The sequence below is a fragment of the Manis pentadactyla genome, chromosome 8, assembly GCF_030020395.1.
Source record: "Manis pentadactyla isolate mManPen7 chromosome 8, mManPen7.hap1, whole genome shotgun sequence".
Lineage (NCBI taxonomy): Eukaryota > Metazoa > Chordata > Mammalia > Pholidota > Manidae > Manis > Manis pentadactyla.
The window spans coordinates 126,991,770-127,013,284 of record NC_080026.1 but is presented as its reverse complement, the minus strand read 5'-3'; the positions used below and the strand labels follow the sequence as shown (position 1 = coordinate 127,013,284).

The following is a 21,515-nucleotide window of genomic DNA, read 5'->3' as shown; positions in this document are numbered from 1 at the left end:
ATGGAATTTAGGCTGGGACTGCAGTAAAGCATCCCATTTAAAATTCCATTTTTAATGAAGGAAAATTCTAACAAAAAGAATAAGGGCTCATAAATACTGAGTGCTTACCATGTGCCAGGCACTGTTCTAAGCACTTAATCTGCATTTTTCTCAATTAATCCTCACAAAGTCCCTTATTATAATAGTGCATTTAGTCACCCTAGTTAAGGGATGAAGAAACTGAAGCACAGAAAATGTACTCTGTCCAATGTTGCATGTCTTGGAAGTGATGGAGCAAGAATGTGAAGCAGGCAGCCTGGCACTAGTATCCCTCCTTTCGATTTTATTTCATTTTTTAAATTTAATTTGATTTGATTTGATTTTCATCTATTTATTTCATTTCACTTCATTTTTATGACTATTTAGGTAAAAGTACAGTGAAACATGCGAAGGAAACTGGATGTTCTCTGGTTTGTAGCCATGATTAGCATCCATGTGGCATGGGAGCCTAAGGTTCTCCAGTCTGGCAGATTGAACCCCATTACCTCTGACATCATTTCTGAGTCATTATCAGTGACAGGGACACTGAGGACCTGCTTCTACCTGCCTTCGGCATGGTAAATGCCTTCAACCACTCAGAGCGGCAAATGGGGCCTGAAGGAGGAGGAGGTGATGCGAGAAGGAGGTTATGAGGGAAATGCCAGTTTTGGGCGGGCAGCTTCCTGAGAGCAGCAGTTCACCAGGGCACACTGTGAGCAAGAACAACTGGCTCGGGAAACTGAGGAGATGGCCCACTGGCATCCACTCACCTTGCTTGCTCCGTAACAGGAGTGAAGTGCTTATTATCATCCCAGCACTGCACTTGTTCACAAAGTGCTATTACAACAAATTTCAGTGGCAAACCCCACATTTTTGTACTATGATAAAACAGGTGATCAGGTCTCTAGAGCACAAGAAGGAAAATCTTTCCATTTCCCACAACAAAATAGATTTTCTTTCTCCCCTTCATAGTGATAACCAAAGGAAAAATAAGTTTAGCTTAGATCTGGCACACCATGCTTTATGACTCAAGCAAAATCAGATTTGGTATTTTGTCACATATTGATCTGTGTACAACACCTGTGAGCTATCTATGCCTTAGTTCTGCTCTGTATAAATAATTAAATTTTAATAAAATAATTTTCATGTTCCAAGTAAATAGCAGTATGATTGATTGTAGCTATTGATCAGTTCAGCCTTTTTGGGGCATCTTTGAAGATGACATTTAAAATACATACAACAGAAAACATTTTGCCTTGGACTTATGCCTGTTACACAGTAGCATCTAATTACTGAAAAACAAATGGCCTAAAACTCAACTGGATATAATCTTCAAAAGAGCTGAAACAACCAGAATGCAAATAGTTGGTTTAGCTACTTAAGTCCTTCAGCAAACTCAGCTACTGTTCAGTACTCAGCACAGAAAGAATCTACTATTTCCCAAAACGGCAGATGCATTTTTTGCCACATACTCAAAGCTCTAATTTTTTGTTGGCAGGTCATACTTCAAAAAATGACTTTCTAATTAAGTTCCACTGCAAAATGCTTTACTTACTGCTTTGAAAGCTTTGTAGGATCTACAAGGATAAGCAATAAACGCATCAGGATTGAGAATGCTTTCAGTGTAAAAGCGATGACTTCGGGCATGGTTGCAATCAAAGAAGGAAGCCACTTCTGTGAAAAAAATTTCCAATTAATTGATAGCCGTGAGCTGAGTAGCTGATAACTGATAGTATGAATCATTTCTTAGGAAAAGTAACTTTGAGTGCCAGATTCTTGACTCAGAGGGTCCAGACAGCCAGACCTTGTATGTAGGCTTGGATATTGCCCAACATTTACCAATAGTACACGCTGTTCTCTTTGTACCAAAGAATTCTTTGGGTGAATCTAAAGGGACACAAGCAGGGTGAATAAACAAATGTAAATGCAGAAGCCTCTGTGCTCTGACACTAATATCCCCAACACTTCCTGGATCTCTGACTCAGCTTTAAAGCATCCTTATGCACAATGCATCTCCACCTTACACCAGTGGATTCTCTGTCTGCCTGTTTCTATAGGAAGGACTGAATTCCCTCCTGTTCAGTCACAAAAGAGCCAGCAATGTTAACCAGTGCACACCTTCAGCTGAGCTTCAAGGTATGCCAGGCAGGAGGTAAAGTAACGAACGCTAAAGATGAACTAATTTTGTCATTGTCAGGGATAACATTATTGCCACCAATAGGATTATTGCAATAAAAAAGAAGATCTAAATACACTCATGCACTCAGGTTATAGAATTCTAGTCATTTATGCTCTCTTTACCTTACACAGCAACATTTTTACTGTATGGCATGGACTATCCTTTTAATGTTCTATATCCTTGGTTGGTTCTCTGAGAAACTAGATTTTGGTTTTTGTATAATGTGGTAGATTGCTATTTATAATAGTTGTCTTCGCTGAACCTTTCTAAGTCCTCACTTCTTTGCAATATCAGGATACCATTCCTCCCTTCAAGAGATGGAGCCTATTTTTTCATTCCCCTAGGTTACAGGCTAGTCTTGTGACTTGCTTTGACCAACAAAATGGGCAGGAACTGACACTGTAAGTTCCTGAGACCTTCCAGTATCCACTCTTGCTTTCTTAGAAACCATGTCAGGAAATACAGGTTAACTGGCTGGGGAGAGAGGCCCTGAAGCATAGCAAATGGCTTCAGGAGGAGAACCAGTACCAAGACCCCTGACACAGAAGGTCATCTTGGACCTTCCTACCCAGCTTAGCCCAGTCCAGCCCCCAGATGGATGCCATCACAAGTCACAAAGCAGAGTCTTGGCAGAATTCTGCTTGAATCTTGAGACTTAGAACCATAGACACTCAAACCATTGTTCTTTTAAGCCAGTATGATTTGTTATGCAGTAGATAACTGAGACAGAATAATTTCAGAAATGCAACAGAGTCAGCAGAGATCAACAATTGGCATCATCCTTTTTTTTAAAACCAGGAGTTCTCTTACATCAGGTCTCTTTATATCTAGATTAATATTCACAATTAATTGTGATTTAGGGAAGATGGTTCATTAGAATATGGGGAACCATGAATTTTAAAAGTAAATGGTTTCTAAAAAAGTAAATGTCTTCTTAGTAATAAATCTAATGTAAAATAGAGTATCCTGAAGTCTTAAAATTCATCTAAAGACATAAAAGATACACATGCTTTTAATACAATAAAGTTATAAGAAATCTTATGTCTCAAAATGATAGTTTATGATAAATATATATTTTATTTGAATTAATTCTTCCAGAATTTAAAATGCTCTGTGTATAACGCTTAAATACAGTTATGTAAAGAGGTCTTATGATCCATATTTTATCCTAATAGAAAGGCTTTTAAATCATAATATGGGAAATAATAAGAGGAATCAGTTTTATAATCAGCTTGTTTTGAGTGAATTTTGCTTATTTGCACTAGGCAGAATTGGCTTTAATTCTCATTTTAAGTATCTTTAGATTCACCAGTTGTTTTTTCTTTAGTAGTCTTAGCAAATAGCTACTTTTAATCATATAATTACTTTTCAGAACAAATATGAAAACTTCGTAATTTGTCTCTAGAGAAGAGGAAATTTAGTGTCATGATCTGTGCATCTTTGGTCTACATCAGCCAAGTGAAAGATCAAATAACTATACCATCTAGATATTCTGACCACATGGGATCAGGTGGTAAGTTATTTAGAATCATCCAGATATTTTTAATAATATCATCATACATCATATTATTATGTATATTATTAATTAGGTATATTTCATTATCTACATGAAGATGATATGTAGATATAGAGAGGAATGGAATTCCCAAATCACATTTTGGTGCCTTGTTACTAGGTGTCCTACAGATGTTACTATTATTACTAGTAGCTACTATAAAAAGTTAAACACTATTTGTTTAATTTATGATTAATTTAATCTATGATCCAGAGAGATTGTGTTAAAAAGTAAGTCAAACCATGTCTCTCTTCTGATCACAATCCTCCCGTGCCTCCCATGTTGCTTGACTAAGAGCTGAAGTCTTTCCTACAGTCCATACAGCCCTGTATTCTCGCTCTCTCTGCCCCTGTTCCTTCTCTAATTTCATGCCCTACTACTTTTTTCTCTTTCACTTCACTCCAGCCACAATAGGCTCCTCACTGCCATGAAGTCTCCTGCCCCAGGTCCTTTACACTCGCTGCACAGTCCCCTTTGCTTGGAATGCCTTTTCCCCAAGGATCCACATGGCTAAGTCTCATTCCATGCTTTATTTTTGTCTCCTTAGCACTTATTCTACTATTGTTTTTCTAGCAAATTAGAATATTAATTAAGCAATTCTTTTTTATATCTTTTGTATTCACTCCTACAGCTGCTGTTCCTAGAATAAAGCCTGACACATAGTAAGCACTCACTACATAGATGTTGAATGAATGAACACATCCTCCTTGTGCTAGACATTCTATTAGGCCCTAGGGACACAAAGACAACTAAGAAAGTGACCCTGACCTTGTAAATCTCACAACTGGTGGGAGCTTCACACATGCAGCTTTATTGTGGGCTAAAATATATTTATGTTACATTATACACAAGAGGATGTGGATCCTGTCCAAGGAGGGAGCTGAATAAATGTATAACATCAGGCTTCATATTTTGGAACATATTTTACCTTCTTTGTAAGCACTGAAATCAAGTTTAAATAAAGGTGTAATTAAGTCTTCACATCCTGGCATGTGCTTCCCTCCATTTGGGTAAAAGTCAAGGTGACCACAAGCATTAATAGTTCCAGCACCTGAAATACATAAAAAAGCAGGATACATTTAAAAATTCTCCTCTATGCTTTACAGTATTTTCTGTTTGTATTAAAAACTTACCAAGCTCAAACAGAAAGGGAACTGCATTTGTATGAATAACGTCAACAAAGTTGGCATCTGATGGGTCCAGCCTGACTTCATTTGGAGTGTTGTGGAAATAGGGCCCAGCTGGATCCAACCCTGAGAAACAGCATAAAGCCTATTAAACCAAGACATGTTCCAGACAAGAGAACACTGATACTGTTGCTAATTTGGAAGGACAGATGATGAAGGCAAGGTATTCTTTCCTACATGATTTATAGGTCAAACACCACCCTAGACAAAGTGCAGATACATAAACTGAGTATTTAATGCAGGTCTGTATTTTTGCAGTGTCACATTTCTACACACAAGTAGGCTGTGGCTAGACAATACCAAACCCTCTAACAAAATCAGAAAAATCGAAGTGGCTATTCCAGGGTTGGTTAAGATTATGAGTTGTAGATGATCTCGAAAGCAGTATGTGTGAGTAAAAAATAAATAAATGAATTTAAGATAAGAATTCCATTCTTTAATTTATAAAGATGAATCTACAAAGCAACACTAATAGAATCTTAGTCCTCAGCTAAGGATCATTTAATTCCACTTCATTATATTGCAAATGAAAAGCCTGAAGCCCCGTAAAGTGAAGTGATTTGACAAGGTCACCATATGTTGGAGGCAAAATGGACTAAGAGCCCAGGTGTCCACTTGGAAGGAACGGAGACTGCAATGTCCAAATTACACAAATTCTTTGGACATGCAGATAGCCTCTGAAAATGTATTGTTTTCTATTTACCTAACAGGTTAATTCACTTGGCAGAAAAAAATGTAGTTATATAGTATTTTATTTTTTAAATAAGAATTAAGAAAAAAATCTTCCTGAACCTGTTGTAACCCAGTGTGAAGTTTTAATTTATGTAATGGCAACATTCTACCCTTAATTTATGGCTGAAATGCCCCACAGGCTGTGTACACCCGTAGGCATTTCCATCTTCACCAGTTGCTTCATCTCTTCTTTCCTCTGGGCTTGAAACTTAGAACCAGGCAGGGGAGTGGTATTTTTGCACACAATGACTTTAGAATAAAAATACAATTTTATTATTCTAAATAAGAATGGGGATGGTGGGCTGCGGTGGAGATCAGAGAGCTGGGAGAGAGGAAGCTTACAGCAGGAAAGAGCCTGTTACACCAAGAGATTGCAGAGGCAAAATACTTTAAATGCAATTTGGAGTTCTTAACTATACTTAGAAAAAGTATTTTAAATTCAAGTTTGAATTTATAGTGTGTGCGCATGTGTAATAACTTCAAGACCATGTGAGACAATAGCTGTATTTTCAAATGTAATAGAGGTGATGCCGGGGTTCCTATTTGCGGAGTCAAAGAATGAACTTAGCAAACAGTCAAGGTAGGAGAGCCAAGGAGAGGCTTTTATTTAGAGATAACAGTGAGAGGACAGAGCTCCTGGCTCATGCTCCAAGGCGACAAGAGAGCCCAGGGTGGTGCCATTGTCTAGGGAATTTACAGGCGGTTGAGAGACACAGGACTAGGGATGCAGACCCACCAAACGGTCTCTAAATGTTTATCTTTGAAGAGACACTAAGTTTCTTATCAGTTTTCCGGATTATTTTGCAGAGTTAACATAAGAAATTTACTGCTTTGATTCTTTCCCAGCTTCTTGGTCTGGGAGCATATCAATCAAGCCTGTCCTGCCCCCAAGGTGGGCTGTGATATTGTCTGTTTGCTAAATAGTAAGTTAAGAATCTTACTTCTTAACTTTCTGGGTGTTAAAATGCAATCTTATCTTTAAGACAGAATCCTTCCTGCCTTTCATGATGTTGCTTACAGCTGGGCTCCCTTGCTTTATTAACTGCCCAGGTTATATATTACTTGATCAAGGGCTGGAGGAGTAAATGCAGCATCTGGGTAAAGTTAAAGATAAGCTGGGCATTTTAGGCTAAAGTAAATTTTACAATAGCCTCATTTAATTGACGCAAACAAGACATGGGCTGTGCTGAGGTATTTTCTTATCTGGGGGATGTTCAAACATTCCAGGCCAAGTTACTCCTGGTTTTTTAGTTTTACCTAATCTTCACTGAAGAATGCTTATATTCTTAGTTTGATATTTTCGCTTAGAGAATTAATGTGACTCTGACTTTGCTTAATTGTTTAATATGGAGTTTTTGTAGGGCTATTTTTCCGGAGGCCCTCACCGTACTCTGACTACAGCCACGGTCCCTGTCTGAGAGGCATGTTTCAAAGGGTATGGGAAACACAGCGAATGAACTTTGCCTGAGGAAGACACATTTGAGATAAGCCTTCACGGATGAACAGTGCATGTGTAGGGTGAGGGGAAGTAGCATGTGCAAAGGCACAGGAATATGGTAAAAACAAGACGAAACACGAAATGTTTATGTGACAGGCTAAGAACCTTTAGGCAATGGAAAGTTCCAAGAAGCGGAGTGACTGAGGCTGCATTTCAAAAGATGGTGACAGTGGGAGTGCCTATGAAGACAGGGCTGGGGTAGGGCCAAAATCCAGGCAAGAGATGAAGAGGCACTGAGCTAGGACAGTGGCTGCGGCCTGGAGGAGCACTGTGCAGATGAAGCAGACGTGGGACTTGCTGCCTGATTGTCGGTGGGGCATGTGGAGGAGGGGAGGTCAGCGTGGCTTGTCAATAATGAAGCAGAGAGTTTGATCTCCAGGCATCTGAATCGCTTGTTTTGGAAGTCAGAGCGCAGACAAGGAATATGATTATCACTCTCAAAAACCTAAGTCATAGTATATACTTTACTCTGCAATTTATTTATAGATTTAACAGTCTAGCCAGGGATAATAGTCAAGATTTTAGGAACTGGCACAGGCTGGGCACAAGCCTTAAACAAGTCAGTCCCACAGCGGCGGTGCACGCTGGGTGGGCTACAATCCCAGAATCACCTGTGGGGGTCTAACCCCTCCTTGTGTGGCAGTGTGGAATTGCTAAGCATGGCAGATGTCATCATCACCCCCATCCCCTACAGGTGGACAGTCACAGTTTCCATCACTTTGCAACCCCAGATAATGCTGTGGTGCAGACACTGACAAGTGGATCTGCACATTCATGCACTGAAAGCCCTTTCACGTTTCAATTTAGGTGAATCTTATTTCCTCCTACCTTACGTTTTTTCCTGCTGCTTCATTTGGTGTTCAGATACTTGATTTTGTGGGAGAACAAATATGGAAACAAATTCAAGGCTGACTCCAGGGCAGGCTTACCAGTTATCCTTCCAAGGCCTGGAATCCTTGACCCAGCTTCCCCAGCCAGATGCGCGCCCACGCTGTGGCCAATCAAGTGCACTTTAGAAGGGGAATATCCAAATTCTTTCTGATAGGGTTTTTTAAAAGAGAAACAGAACACATAATTTTAAAGGAGTAGGTAGAATGGTTTAAATATGCTTAAGATAAAAAAGCTGACAGGTTTTTCCTTTTCATACAGAGGATGGGGACTGGTGAAGTGACCAAGTGACCCCCACACCCACCTACATCCTCTTCTGGCTGAAGGAGAGGGCTGCAGGCAGGCCTGGAGGAGACTGCCTTTTGTCAGAGATTTTCTCCCTGAGCGCAGGGGCCTCACAGTTCTTGGGAGCAGCCCAGCGATTGTGTATCGTGGCTTCCAGCCCATGACCATTCTTCCTGAGGCCCACACGGGTCAAAGGCAGCTCACGCCTATGCTGTTAACTCTAGCGAGTGTCTGAGGTGATTTTAGTCTTCAAAGAAGAGTACTTAAGAATACTCACAAAGAGACTCTGTGCCTAAGAGTTCAGACCTCCCTCTCCCAACTTGGTGGGTAACAAATGGGCATTTTTAGTTTCATCTAAGTTTTAGGCTTTCTTCAAGATAATTGTGAAAATCAAGCAATCACCTTCATTTGGATAAAATTTGTCATTTGCTCAAATGTCCATTTTTTTTCCCCACCAGTAATGACAGTATTATGTGTGCTTTACCAAGAGCATCTTCTACCTCATTTACATGTGAATGGCTGCCCAGGACCAGCTGCCAGTCTTTAGGGGGCCCCTCCCTCCACTTTTGCCCTCATTTTAAATCTATAGACTGGCATCTGAGATGGCTCTCAGCCTCCCCACCCCCCATCAATTCACTGAACATGTAACTCAGCAAACACTTTCCTTTTCAGTTCAGCAAACATCCCCCAGGTTCCCACAGGCCACTACTATTTATTTCCTGGGCCTAGAGGAGCCCACAGCTCAGGCGCAAGGATCAACCGAAGAATTCACGAGCTCATGATGGTTGTTCTCCAAAGAGGAGATGAATTGATTTTATCCTCTGCACACAAAAACCCACGCTAAGTTCTACCTTTTTGCACTCCATTGCTCTCTGACAGCAAGAGACAGAGAAGTATGGGGGCAGAGATATGCCTTTGGCCCCAAGATTCCCTCCAGATGCTTCCCCCCATTCCCTTCCAGGGCTCAGGGCTCCCAAACTGCCTTCCCTGGCCCCCCATCTGAGTTAGGGGTTACTGCAGTCACTCTTGCCTTGGATTTCTTCCCAGTACTGTCCCTACTCTGTGTCAGAGCTGAAACCCTGTTTTGCTCACGGTGTACCTTCAGTACTTCAAACAGGGCCTGGCCCATGCAAATACAGAGAAAAATATTTGTTGAATGAGTAAGTGAACCCTCCTTAAGAACCTGAAAGGGTCATAAATCTTTAGCTTTTACTTCACTACGTTTTATGAGGAGAAATTACTTTCTATAATGGTAGAGCATTTGGAAATTTATAGGGATCTTAGGGTATATTCCCTCATAAATAGCAAAGTCTATTTTCTTCTCTCGGAAAATGTGTAGGTTCAAGAGTTGTGCCTGGTTGGACATACAGACCGAATTCACTGCCATAGAGCCCAATTTCTGGGGGAAAATGCATTTCACATTCTAAACGAATAACATTCAAAGGATGGGAACAGTTTATAATCGTTAAGGATAGGTTCACAATGTGCTGAAAACCATCCTACATGCTGACCAAGGCACGGACTTGGCCGGGATTGGGGGGCAAGCCTTTGATGAGGAGCCTGTGAAGGCACACTGCCACCAAGTGGCGCTTGGTAGAACCGCAGGCACTTGGCTCACAAGAAGTAACTTCCCTTTTTTGGGCTACCGCACACACAAATGCTTATGATTTCACATGTTCAATACTTGTGTAGGCTAATAAAAAGAACATAAAATTGTCCCAAGTTCTTGATGTTATGATGCAAACCCAATTACATATAATTTTTAAAAATCAGCTCTTCTTACCTCAAGAACATTAATAAAATAAGCTACCTCAGCTCCCGCAACACGGAGATTGTTTACAGCATGGATATATTCCATGGAGCCGTTAATCCAGTCTAAGTTAATGCAGTTCACATCTTCCACTTTCAGCAACACCTGGTACAAAGATTTATTGTACATGTTAAAAATATAAGAATTAAAGAAAACCAAAGTGCCTGAACGATTGATTCCATAGTAGGAAATAACAGTAGCAGGTATTGAGAACCTACTACATGTTAGGCTCAGTCTTAACCTTTTACATATATTAACTTATTTAATTCTCATGTACAGATATAGAAACTGAGGAACAGATAGGTTAATTAAACTTGTCCACGATCACAGAACTATAGTGAGTAGCACCATGATATAAATTCAGACAGCATGACTCCACTACACTCTACAGACCTAGAAATAATTAACTGCTCACTACATTAGCAGGTTTTTATTCTTGAGAGGAAAATTAATTTCCTGGAGTGAACTTGGAAATATTTTCCGCTTACATTAAGTGAGAAATTTATCACACCATTCAATCTTTTGTCAAAGGTGAGAATTTACAAAAGAACAATTATAAAAATATCTTCCCATTATAATCTATGCAATTCATGATAAGTGCAAATAAATGGGAAAAGGTTCATTCATTTGAGGCCTTGGGATATGGACAATGTGAACAGCCAGGGGGAGGGTTTCTATGAATTTGATTTTTTTTTTACTAGCATGTAAATATTGTTTCTGTTAAACATGAAGCTTTTATACTGAGGCAAAGAAGAGTTTATTCACATCATACATTGCACATGTCTTGCTGCCATTTGCCATCTGTTTTCCATCCAGGTATGTTGATTTGGGTCATTTTGTCTGTTCCAAAGTATGAAGCTTGGATAGTTAGATGATTAACTGCACTGATTTCCTGTTTCAAAGGAAAAGCAATTAAGGTAAAATAATGATTCAAAATTATTAAACATTTAGTAGAGTTGTTCTAAATCTGATCAAAAGCCTTCCACTAAATTTGATTTTTAACAACCTTCTTTAATACAATTTTTACTGAAGAAATAGTCACTGCTACATATTGCCAAAGTACCTAGAAATTATTACTGCATTATAAGTTGCAATATAGAAACTTAATGACAAGGAAAGGAAATAATAATGTTTGGTTTTAAGGCAATGTTTGTAAGACAATGTTGGGTCAGTTCAATCAGAACTTCAGTAAACCTTACTTTTGTATTAGCACTTCTAAGCTGTCAATGTAATTCATGCGAATTGTCTTGAGGCTTTGAAGTTTGCTACAAAGGTGGCAAAATAGATTGTGCCTCCACTTTACCAGTGAGGAACAGAGGTTAGGGTCTCACCACATGAAATACAACAGTACATTAAAGATAATTTAATGTGATTATGCTAAATATCCTTTAGTATTTCTTGCATTTTGTTGGATTGTTTTTCTAACCAAACTCTCAAACACTTTAGAATACTATGAATTTAAGTGCTTTTGTTGTTAAGAGAAAAATCAAAAGGCACACATATAAGCAATTCTATTGAGAAAAAAAGTTATCAGCATATAGCAAGACTGACAATGGTGAATCCTATAACTAGAAAGTAACATATTTAGAAACTTACGAAATTCAAACAAAGAGCCTATTATGAGCTACTTGTGTTTAACAGTAATATGCAATTAATCATACAGCTTACTGGCTAGTTGAAGTATCTCCAAGACTATAAGCAAATAATTACGAGAATCGTAAACTGGTTTACACAGTAGTTATAATATAGCTAACACTTATATCTGCCTATGTGCCAGGAATTGTTCTAAGCAGTTCCTATAGAGTAGCTCATTTAACTCACAGCACTGTGAGATAGGTACTAATTTTACAAATTAGGAAGGGACACAATGAGAGGTCAAGTCACTTGTTCAAAAAAGTACTGCAGCTAATGAGCCCTGGAGCAGGAGTTCCAATCCACATGGTCTTTCTCTCAAGTCAGGCGCTTAATTAACCACTGGGCTCTCAAGTTGTGCTGTGATCATAGCGTTCTCTGCTGATAGGGCCTGGACCAGATACGGGATTCATGAAGCAGGTAATAAAATCAAATGTATTCAGGCTTTCTCGGAAGCACTTTTCTGCTAAATAATGGACTCCAAGTGCAAAAACATATGTCCATCTGTGTTTCGAAAAGAATCTAGATGCGTATTCCAACTCTAGCTGGAGTCCCTTGGACACCTATTGTATTCTAGTTTCTACACCAAAAATATCTGTTTTGGAGAGATAATTTAGGTGAAAAAATTTGTTTGTTCTTTCCCCATCATGAGAATAGTTTGAAGAAGTGGGACTTTGTGAAAGCCTGCAAGTGGCAATCTGCCCAGCACACTCCATCGTCACAAAAGTCACTGGGTTTTAATTAAGTAGAAAAGGTAGAGAAAACATTTTTGTTCCCTTCATATTCAATCTGGCACACCCCTGCAAAATGGCACACTGACCTAGAAAATGGGAAACTCCAAACAACATCATGGAATCAAAAGAAGACAATTTGGATTCTGCTACCACAAGAATAAAACTAAAAAGGGTGTCAGAACAGAACAGGCCAGCCAGAGAAAGGGTTAAAGTATCAGTGGTTAGCGGGGTGCTAGGCCTTTTAACATTCTTATTTTTGAGGAGCCATGGAGTGTAACTGGTATGAGATTACCCCTTTCTACAACTGCTGACTGCTTGCCAGGTGATTTCATTTCTAGTAAGTCAAAATGGCCACCATTTAGGTGCGACAAAAGCCGCAGGCGCAGAAACTACCGTAATTACACAAAACGAGCATTCCCAGTAGCAACAGCATGAACCACTCTAGGTTATGGAGTGGTGGATCCGCGGGGGAAGTGGGTTGGTTTTATTTTTGTAGAAATAAGCCATGAAGACCCATGACTCTCAGAAGACCAAATTTATTGCATCATGTTTAAGCTCAACGATTCCTCCCTCTGAGAAGAGTGTGCTAAACCATCGCATAGCTTACTTCTTTCTCATAAACAAAGTCATGTTCAGTACAGCATCTCAGTTAGACCTGGGACCATCCTTGTTTTTAGTATTGCACTTGACTTATCCTATATCCTTGCTGTTGTTAAAAAGAACTTTAACAGCAAACCCTCAGGTTCCTCCATAGCAAAATTCAGGTAAAGATCTGATTTGTCACACATGGTCCTTTCCAAACAGAAGGGAGTGGGGAAGACATGGGGAGGATTGTCTTTACAGCCCTTTTTTAGGGAAGTACTTGGTCTCCAGTGCTCTCTTCATCGTCTTTTGGGCCAGCTTTGCCTAATTATTGGTCTTCCTCACCTTTTGTTTTAGTGCCTGTGCTCTACAGGGTTCAAGTGAATGGATACCATGCAGGAGAATAAAAGACCAATGAGTCCATGAGGACTGGGGACTGACGGTCAAGAGCAGGGAACACAGTTAGTCCTGAATGCACACATAGACCGCCAAAGTCCTAAATGGGCAATGAAGGTGCCCTGAATCTTTTATATTGAACAGGTTCAACAATAGATTCTCCTTACAACCTTTTAAAAAACTGCGGTAAAATATACATGACATAAAAATTACCATTTTAACCATTTTTAAGTATGCAATTCAGTGGCATTAAGTACATCCACATTACTGTGCAACCATCACCACCATTCATGTCCAGGACTTTCTAATCAACCCAATTAAACAGTAACTCTCCCTGCCCCATCTCCCGAGCCGCTAGTAACCACTATTGTACTTTCTGTCTCTATGAATTTGACCATTCTAGGTGCCTCGTATAACTGGAATCATACAACATGTGTCCTTTTGTGTCTGGCTTATTTAACCTAACGGATTGCTTTCAAGGTTCATCCATGTTGCACCATTTACCAGAATTTCATTTCTTTTTAAAGCTGAGAAATAGTCCTCTCTCTCTGCATTTTGATGATTGTAAAAATCAAACTTTTGCAGCCACTTTCTTTATAGGTTTCTCTATGCCCAAAATAAGGACTTTTCTTCTTTGCTGTAAATAGAGCCATCATTTCAGAGCAAAAGCATATATCAGTAGCATGTTGTGTGTCCATATGTATGCGTGTGTCTGGTAGGTAGACAGCTAAAATCAGATTATGTTTGTATGGTGTGAAGGCATAGACAAGGCTGTCTTGGCTGGTGTGATGAAAAGCAAGCCTCAAAGTTATGTACAGATGGCAGGTCAAGACTAGAAATGATCTTGCACAGGGGATTGCTCCTTCTCTGATTCCCTTCCCACCTGCTCCCTAAGTTTAGATGCTCCCCCTGGGTCTAGTATCATGTTTTTTCTGTGCCCCAAGAGCACATCATTCTTTGGATTTCAACTCTTACCTCTGGGTAAAGACAGCCGAATCTCTTTTTTCCAGCTGGGCACCGAGCTAAACCTCCCATAGCCTACCCAAACCTTACCTGTCCAAAATTTAACTCATTCTCTTCAACCCCAAATTTTTCTTGATAAGTGGGTCATTATTCTTCCTATCGCTGATGTGTGAAATCTCAGGACAGTTTATGAGTTTATTATGTCAATTCTCTGCTATCATACTCACTCTCATTACTCTGGTTCAGACTAGTTCCCCATGTCTGATCCACACTGAACTACAGGCTCCTCTTCATCACTGTCAAACAGAACTTGCTGGGATGAGAAAGCCTATATTTGCACTGCCTGGCATGGTAGCCACTAGGCACACTGGCTGTTGAGAACTTGAAATGTGGTTGGTGCAGCCAAAGAACTCAATATTTAATTGTATTTAATTTTAACAGCCACTGGCAGCTAGTGGCTACTGGGTTGGACAGCACAGTATTGAATGGTCGCCCAGTCACCTCCAGGCTCTCCCAGCTCCAGGCAAGAAGGTACACTGGAGCCAGAGTAAGCATCCTAAATCTCTTTCAAAATTTTCCTGGCTCACAGGATGAAGTCCAAGCTCTGCAGAAAGGAGTTATACAATTTGTCTCAAACTACTTTTCTGAGTAACTCCACATGTGAGGTCCTCCTGCGTGTCCCCATCTAACCCAACAGATCATTCATGAGACGTGCTTTGTAGTTTTGTTCCTTTATGTCCATGCCACCTCCTTTGCCATTTCCCTGCCTGTAGCCCATCCTGAGGACATGCCTCAAATACATGTTCTCCTCTGAAGATACAAAGCCTTCCTTGTTCCCACCCCTATGCCCAAAGGGAAGGTAAGCCCTTTATCACTGTGCTTTCAGAGTCTTTTATTTGTCTCTTACACAACAGATTGTAATTTATGCTGCAATAAAGGTATTTGTTTACATAGCCCATTTCCTCTAAAAAATTTAAGACACTGTATCTATTCAGTTTAATACATAATAGGTACTGCTGCTTATTCACAACCTTAAATGTGGAAGGTTCTCCATGAACATATTAACTGAACAAAATATCAAAAATACCTCATATGAAACAGCATATTCAGAGCAACTTTTATATTTAAGTACTAGGGCTAATAATATGAGAAAAAAATTGTCTCACCATACTAAAAAGAAACATTTGCATTTAAACGAATGGTTTATTCTAGAATAGGCTACTGCGTCTATGTTTTCTAAATCTATAGCTGTATCTTATATTCCAGAATAATCACTTCGTGAAGGCAGCAAGTTAGCTTACCTGATAGACTTTGGGGTTGCGTCTAGTGTAGAGCAGAAAGCGAGTGTTTATCTCTTCCGGGGACCAGGGTAGACCTGCGAACTGTCTTGACAAAGTCCCTGTCCATGGTGAACCATCTCTGAAGCACCCCACCCGTTCATAGCAAACTTCGTTTCCTGCAGTGGAAAGATGGAGTGTCAGTATTGTAGGAACCAGGCCTGAGGACGATTTGTGTTTCCCACTAAGAGGATTATGAAATTAGTCTTTAACTCCAGGAGATTAAGTTGATTCAGGGAGATTCTCTTAAACAAATCCCCCGCCCCCAGTAGTATGACCATGACTGTGTAGATTCCAGCGCTGAGGCCGAGAGAGGGTTGGGCTTTGGAATCAGACATTTCTGGCTTTGGGCAGTTACTTCACCTCTTTTGAGTCTCAGTTTCCTCCTCTGCAAAATGGAGATAATACATTATCTTACAGTCTTACCTCACCTTATCTTATCTTGCAGTTGTATCTTATCTTACGGTCTTACTATGAAGACAAAAGGAATCATTACCCAGGAAAGCCCTTGTTAATGGGCCTGAGAGGTAAAATGGGGTACTGTGTCTTCCCTGAGCTCTGGTTTTTCTTATTAGACTGAAAGCTCTTGATACAAGGGATTTTTGGGTGCCTAGAGCCTAGCACCATGCGGGCGCACAATTGGAGTCCAATATATATGGTTGGGAGAGTATAAATAAGAGCAGAGTTTCATTTAGTTTTAACCAAGTTTCTTCTTTCTAGAGCTCACTTTAATCATCAGTAAAATGAGAGGCTTTGGGGAAACTGAGTCTTAATCGTTTCTGTCATTTTCTGACTGATTTATCCTTTCACTGTGACTTTTCATTTTCATTTAAGTCAATAACAAATAACTTCATGCTGTTTTATAGAGCGATGGTTTAATTTATTCAATTATTATAATTTATACTTATTTATTCAATTTATTATTGAAGTATTTATTCAATTGTTATTTATTAAATTGATCATAATTTATTCAATTTATTATTATACATTAGTATTAGTTAGAGCTGTTTGAAGAATTTAATTGGAAGATTTTATCATTTGCTAAAATTACTAATTCTTTGAGTCTCAAGTCCACTAGATTTAAGCTTCAAAATTTTAGGAGATTTTGCATTTTCTCCATCCCCAAGGAATGAGATCTCACAATAAATATGAAAAGAAAGGACAGGGAATTAAAATAATTTTTTTAAACAAAGAAATGATTGCACATTAAAAAAAAGTTGTGCAGATAGCTAATATACCCTGCCCACCCACCCCAAGCCTAATCACCACCCTGAGAGGTGACCACCAACTTTAAACATGTGTGCAGTACTTCTAGATACCTTCGTATCTATATATGCAATGTGTGTACACTACCAAGTTTTGATTTATCAACTTCAATCACACATGATCTATTAACTTGCGGCAATAATAAATGAGGATTTAACCTATCTCTTCCCCAGATCAGCTAGGATCAGGGCAAGAAACAGAAACCACATTAGCTAGTTTAACTGTGAGAGCTTAACATATGAGAGTTTTTAATCAGGTGGGGACCCCTCAGTAGTTCAGAGGTGGTAACTGCAGGGAGCAGCTACCAGCAGAGAACTGGTGAAGGACATGAACAGGCTGAGTTATTCAAAAGCAGAAACTTGGAGGAAGGGTTGCCCGACCTGGGAGTGCTGGACGGCAGCGCTGGGGTTCGGGCCCCGAGGAGGACTCCTGGATGGCTAGTGCTGGCATCTTTGAGTGGGCACCATGCTGTCTGGTTCTGGGATTATTAAAAAAAACTGCAACTGAAACCAGCTGTTGCTAATGGATGATTGTTCGTGCTGGAGTGAAAAGCCGCGCAGACTGGAACCAGGAGTAAAGAGGAAGAAACACCTCCCTTTTCCCTCCCAGAGCCTCAGTGTGCCTTTTACGTCCCTACCAACAGCACCTCTCAGAGAATGGCCAAGTGGGGAACCGTGTTTGTTGTGTCCCTGAGCTGGCAGAGCGAGGGCCCTCTTGAGGCTGAGGGACACGGCCTGCTCTCCACCTCATCTCAACTCCTCCTACGCAGTAACACTGTTTTCAGCCCATTTATTGGCTTCCACTGTAAACCTAAATAGTAATCTTCTATTTCTTGGCCCATACCTCATACTCCCTAAAACCTGACTCCCTACCTTTGCAAGATGAAGTTTGAGGCAATACTGCCTCTCCTTTCCTACACCTTTCCATTTTCTGTGGTCTACCAGTGACACTTTCATCCTGTCAAGACTGATAACATTCAGACTTTGTTCTATAAACATAATTCTTCCATGTTTTGCCTGTATGCTGACTCCAAAAAATTGAAAATCAATAAACAGAATTTATATTACTAGATAAATATTTTTCCTTTCAGAGCCAGCTAGTGTGCTCTAATTACATGTCCTCTGTACTTCTTTGTACAGATTCCATTCCATTCCATTATAGTTCCAAAGGAGAAAATTTAAATGAATTATTTTCTTATATGCGAATTGCTCGAGATCAGTGCTGTCTTAGCATACTCCATATTTGGATCATGCCTTTCTTATTTCCTGGATTCTTTGGTTGCCTTTGATTTCTCTTGTTCAAAGTTTAAACAAGTACCTTCTTCAATATATCCTTAGTTCAGTGGGGTTTCTCAAGCAATATTTCTTCTGCTTGGAACCCACTCTGTTTTTTTCTCTTGAACCACACATACATCCAGTTCTAATTTGATTGCACATTTGGATTATGCCTTTCTAACACAACTTTCTGTTTCTCCTACAATGTCCATCTGCCTTTAAATTTTGAATCCCACGGCTCCCTCCTCCCTAAGTTCTCATCTGCATTATCCAGTCTATGGAGGAGAGTTTGGATTTTGAAATGAAGACTGTTGTAAATATTTCCTCTGTTTGCAGTTTACCAGGTTTATTGTTAACTATGCCTTTTTTCCTTAAGGAAATACTTGTAGAAAGGGTATAAAGTTAGAAGATGTGATGGAGGAGACTTACTATAAGGTATTAAAACCACTTAGGGAAAAATTAAAAGATTAATAGTTCTCTAAAAATAACATGTTTGCTGTAAGTTAGTAAGTTGAAATTGGGCCAAAAAAACCAAAGATGCAGTTTTAAAATTATAGAATTAAGGGTATCATGAAGCCATCTAAATGTTTACAGAGAATTCATAAAGAAACTTGTAATGAGAGTGAAAATGATATAATCATAGTGGAAAAGGCAGGTTATAGAACTATATGGAGTATAGTTTCATTTCAAATGTGTGGGAAGAAATAAAATTCAAAGGAAGTATTACAACATATTAACAATGGTCAAGTCACATGGTTTTTATTTTCTTTACACTTACCTATGGTTTCAAATTTTCAATAGTGAACAAAAATTACCTTTATAATTTAAAAAAGTTACAAAAGTTAAAAAAAGAGTACTTCTTTACTAAATTATATCCAGTCTGGCTTCTTTGTCTTATTAATAATAATTAAAACAGCAAAACCAGACTGAACCCTCTGTGTCTTATCTATGGACAAATGAAGACTAAGAAAAAGTGAGCATCTTGCACGATGTTTCCTTGCTATTAAATGGTAGGAAACAAATGAACCATAATGTTAAGAAGGATTGGGAGGTACATTCATTAGCTTTTGGTAGGTTGTGCTGTGGTAACAAACAGCCTCTAAATTCCACTGATCTGCAGAAATTAAGGCTTTTTTGTTTTTTGTTCATGTTGTATTTTTTTTTTGGTTGGACGTAGCTCTGATTTACTGTTCTTCTTCATTCCAGGATTGAAGTTAAAGCCCCTGTACAGAACATGGTGCTCCTGGGGCAGAGGAAAAGCAGGTGATGGGTGAATCATGCAAAGGTTCCTCAAGCAGGCCTTTAGACTGGCACTGCTCTCTGCCATGTCGTGTGGCCAAAGGTGGGCTTTAGAATCCTCTTCCAGGGAAGGAGAGTAAATAATGGAAACAATAATATAAACTACTACGGAAGGTATGCAGACTTAAATTCTTATATGTACCTCTGGAATGAAAGCCTTCTGTCATTTTCATTTGAATTTCTTTAATTACCTAAACACTTGAACATCTTTTTGTGCATTTCTGGACATTTGTACATCTTCTATGGATGAGATTTTCATGTCCTATCACATTTTTCTAAAGTCTGCTTTTTTTCTTAAAGAGATTTGCCCTTTTTCAGTCAGATATTTAGAAAAGCCATTTTACTTTGTTGTTTGTATTTTTGTTTTATATATTTTATTTTCTGTCATATAGAATTTCCCATTTTATTCAACAAAATAATCCTTTTTTCATTTATAGCTTTGTGGTTTTTGTCATGTTTAGAAAAACCTCCCTCACTCCAAGATTATTAACAATTTCACTTTTTTTTACATTTATTTCATTCTTTTACTTTTAAGAGTTCATCTATCTGAGATATATTTTGGTGTAAAGAGTAAGATTTTCATCTGTCATTTAAATTCTTTTAGCATGAATTCATACAAAGTATAATTATTTTAATGTCTTTTGCACCTGTCGTTATTTCCTTTTGTTTATTTAAATGTGTCAACACAGTTTTCTATTTTTTTAGTGTTGTTAAGCAACCACCAGATAAATTTATCAATTATATATTTTTCTCTTTTTCTACTGCATTAACCTCTATTTTTATTAATTAAATTCTTTCTTTGGTGTAACTTGTTCTCTTTATAGTTTCTTTAATTATTAGTCATTATATTTTGATATACTCTGTAACTAAGATACTTTATTTCCTTTTTGACCTAAAAGCTTTTTTAAAGGAGCATTTGACATACAGCACATTACATGAAGCTAGTTCAAATTGGTTAAGAAATCATATAAATTGGCCTATTCATATTTTCCTAATTTCCACTTTCTAAATGAGTCATGTCTCTACCTCACTATAAGCAGCCTTTTCCAATGATGTAGAAGAACTGGATAGTAGATTCATTAATATATTAGAGAAATATTTATTTGACTGCCTATTGGGTGCTGATGTTACTCTCTGCACTGGGGGTTCAGCAGTGGAAAACACAGGCCTAGCCTTCATGGAGAATTAGTGGGACTTGGGGGGCAGACAACGAGCTAGAATAAGTGAATACAACATGGTTTCTGTTAGATAGTGGCTGGCACTGGGAGGAACACAGATTAAGGCAGGAGTGCTGGTGTGTGGTTTTAAGGTGAGGAGGCGGCTGCTGTCAGGTAAGACCTCGCCACAAAAGAGGGCATTTGGAATTCAGACTTGACAGGAGTGAAGAGCAGACCTTAAGGATTTCAGGGCTGGGGTTGGGGCAGCATTTCCGGCAGAGGGAAGAGAAAATACAAGACTCGGCAGGAAGGAGCATGCCCAGTGCGGCCTCGGAATTGGGAGCAGGCCGTGCTGCCGGGAGCTGAAGAACCCGGGGAGGGGGAGGAGGGGCCACACCTCACCCTGCAATTCCAAAATCTAAAAACCTCTGGGGAAAAAAGTGGGTTTTTGGTGTTTTTGTTTTTCAGTTTGCAAGAAACTCATTTGGCAGCAAAAACTGACCTAAGGCTATATATATATATATATATATACACACACACACTCACACATTCTATCTCAATGTGAATACCACAGATTTCACTACAGAAATACATGTGTGGTTCCTATGGGGTGCTGCCCTGGATTTCTCTGGATTTTTTAAAATTTTATAGTGTGCTCACCATAGTCTCTTTTTAAAATCCCAGGAACATCTGTATTCTGGAGCACATCTGGCCCCCAGGGAT

General features: G+C 39.1%; 1 protein-coding gene across 2 annotated transcripts in view; it reads right to left on the bottom strand.

The window, feature by feature from the left end:
* PNLIPRP3 (pancreatic lipase related protein 3) overlaps positions 1-21,515 on the bottom strand; it is a 31,916-nt gene that overhangs the window by 7,152 nt on the left and 3,249 nt on the right. The window contains exons 2-8 of one of the 2 annotated variants that reach the window (XM_036899017.2): positions 15,761-15,915; positions 10,925-11,044; positions 10,126-10,257; positions 8,099-8,207; positions 4,886-5,005; positions 4,681-4,803; positions 1,574-1,692 (exon numbers count right to left, since the gene is read on the bottom strand). In XM_036899017.2, coding sequence (XP_036754912.2) covers positions 1,574-1,692; positions 4,681-4,803; positions 4,886-5,005; positions 8,099-8,207; positions 10,126-10,257; positions 10,925-11,044; positions 15,761-15,915 — 878 coding nt within the window. The remainder of the gene's footprint in view (positions 1-1,573; positions 1,693-4,680; positions 4,804-4,885; positions 5,006-8,098; positions 8,208-10,125; positions 10,258-10,924; positions 11,045-15,760; positions 15,916-21,515) is intronic. The other variant, XM_036899019.2, reaches the window with a different exon arrangement.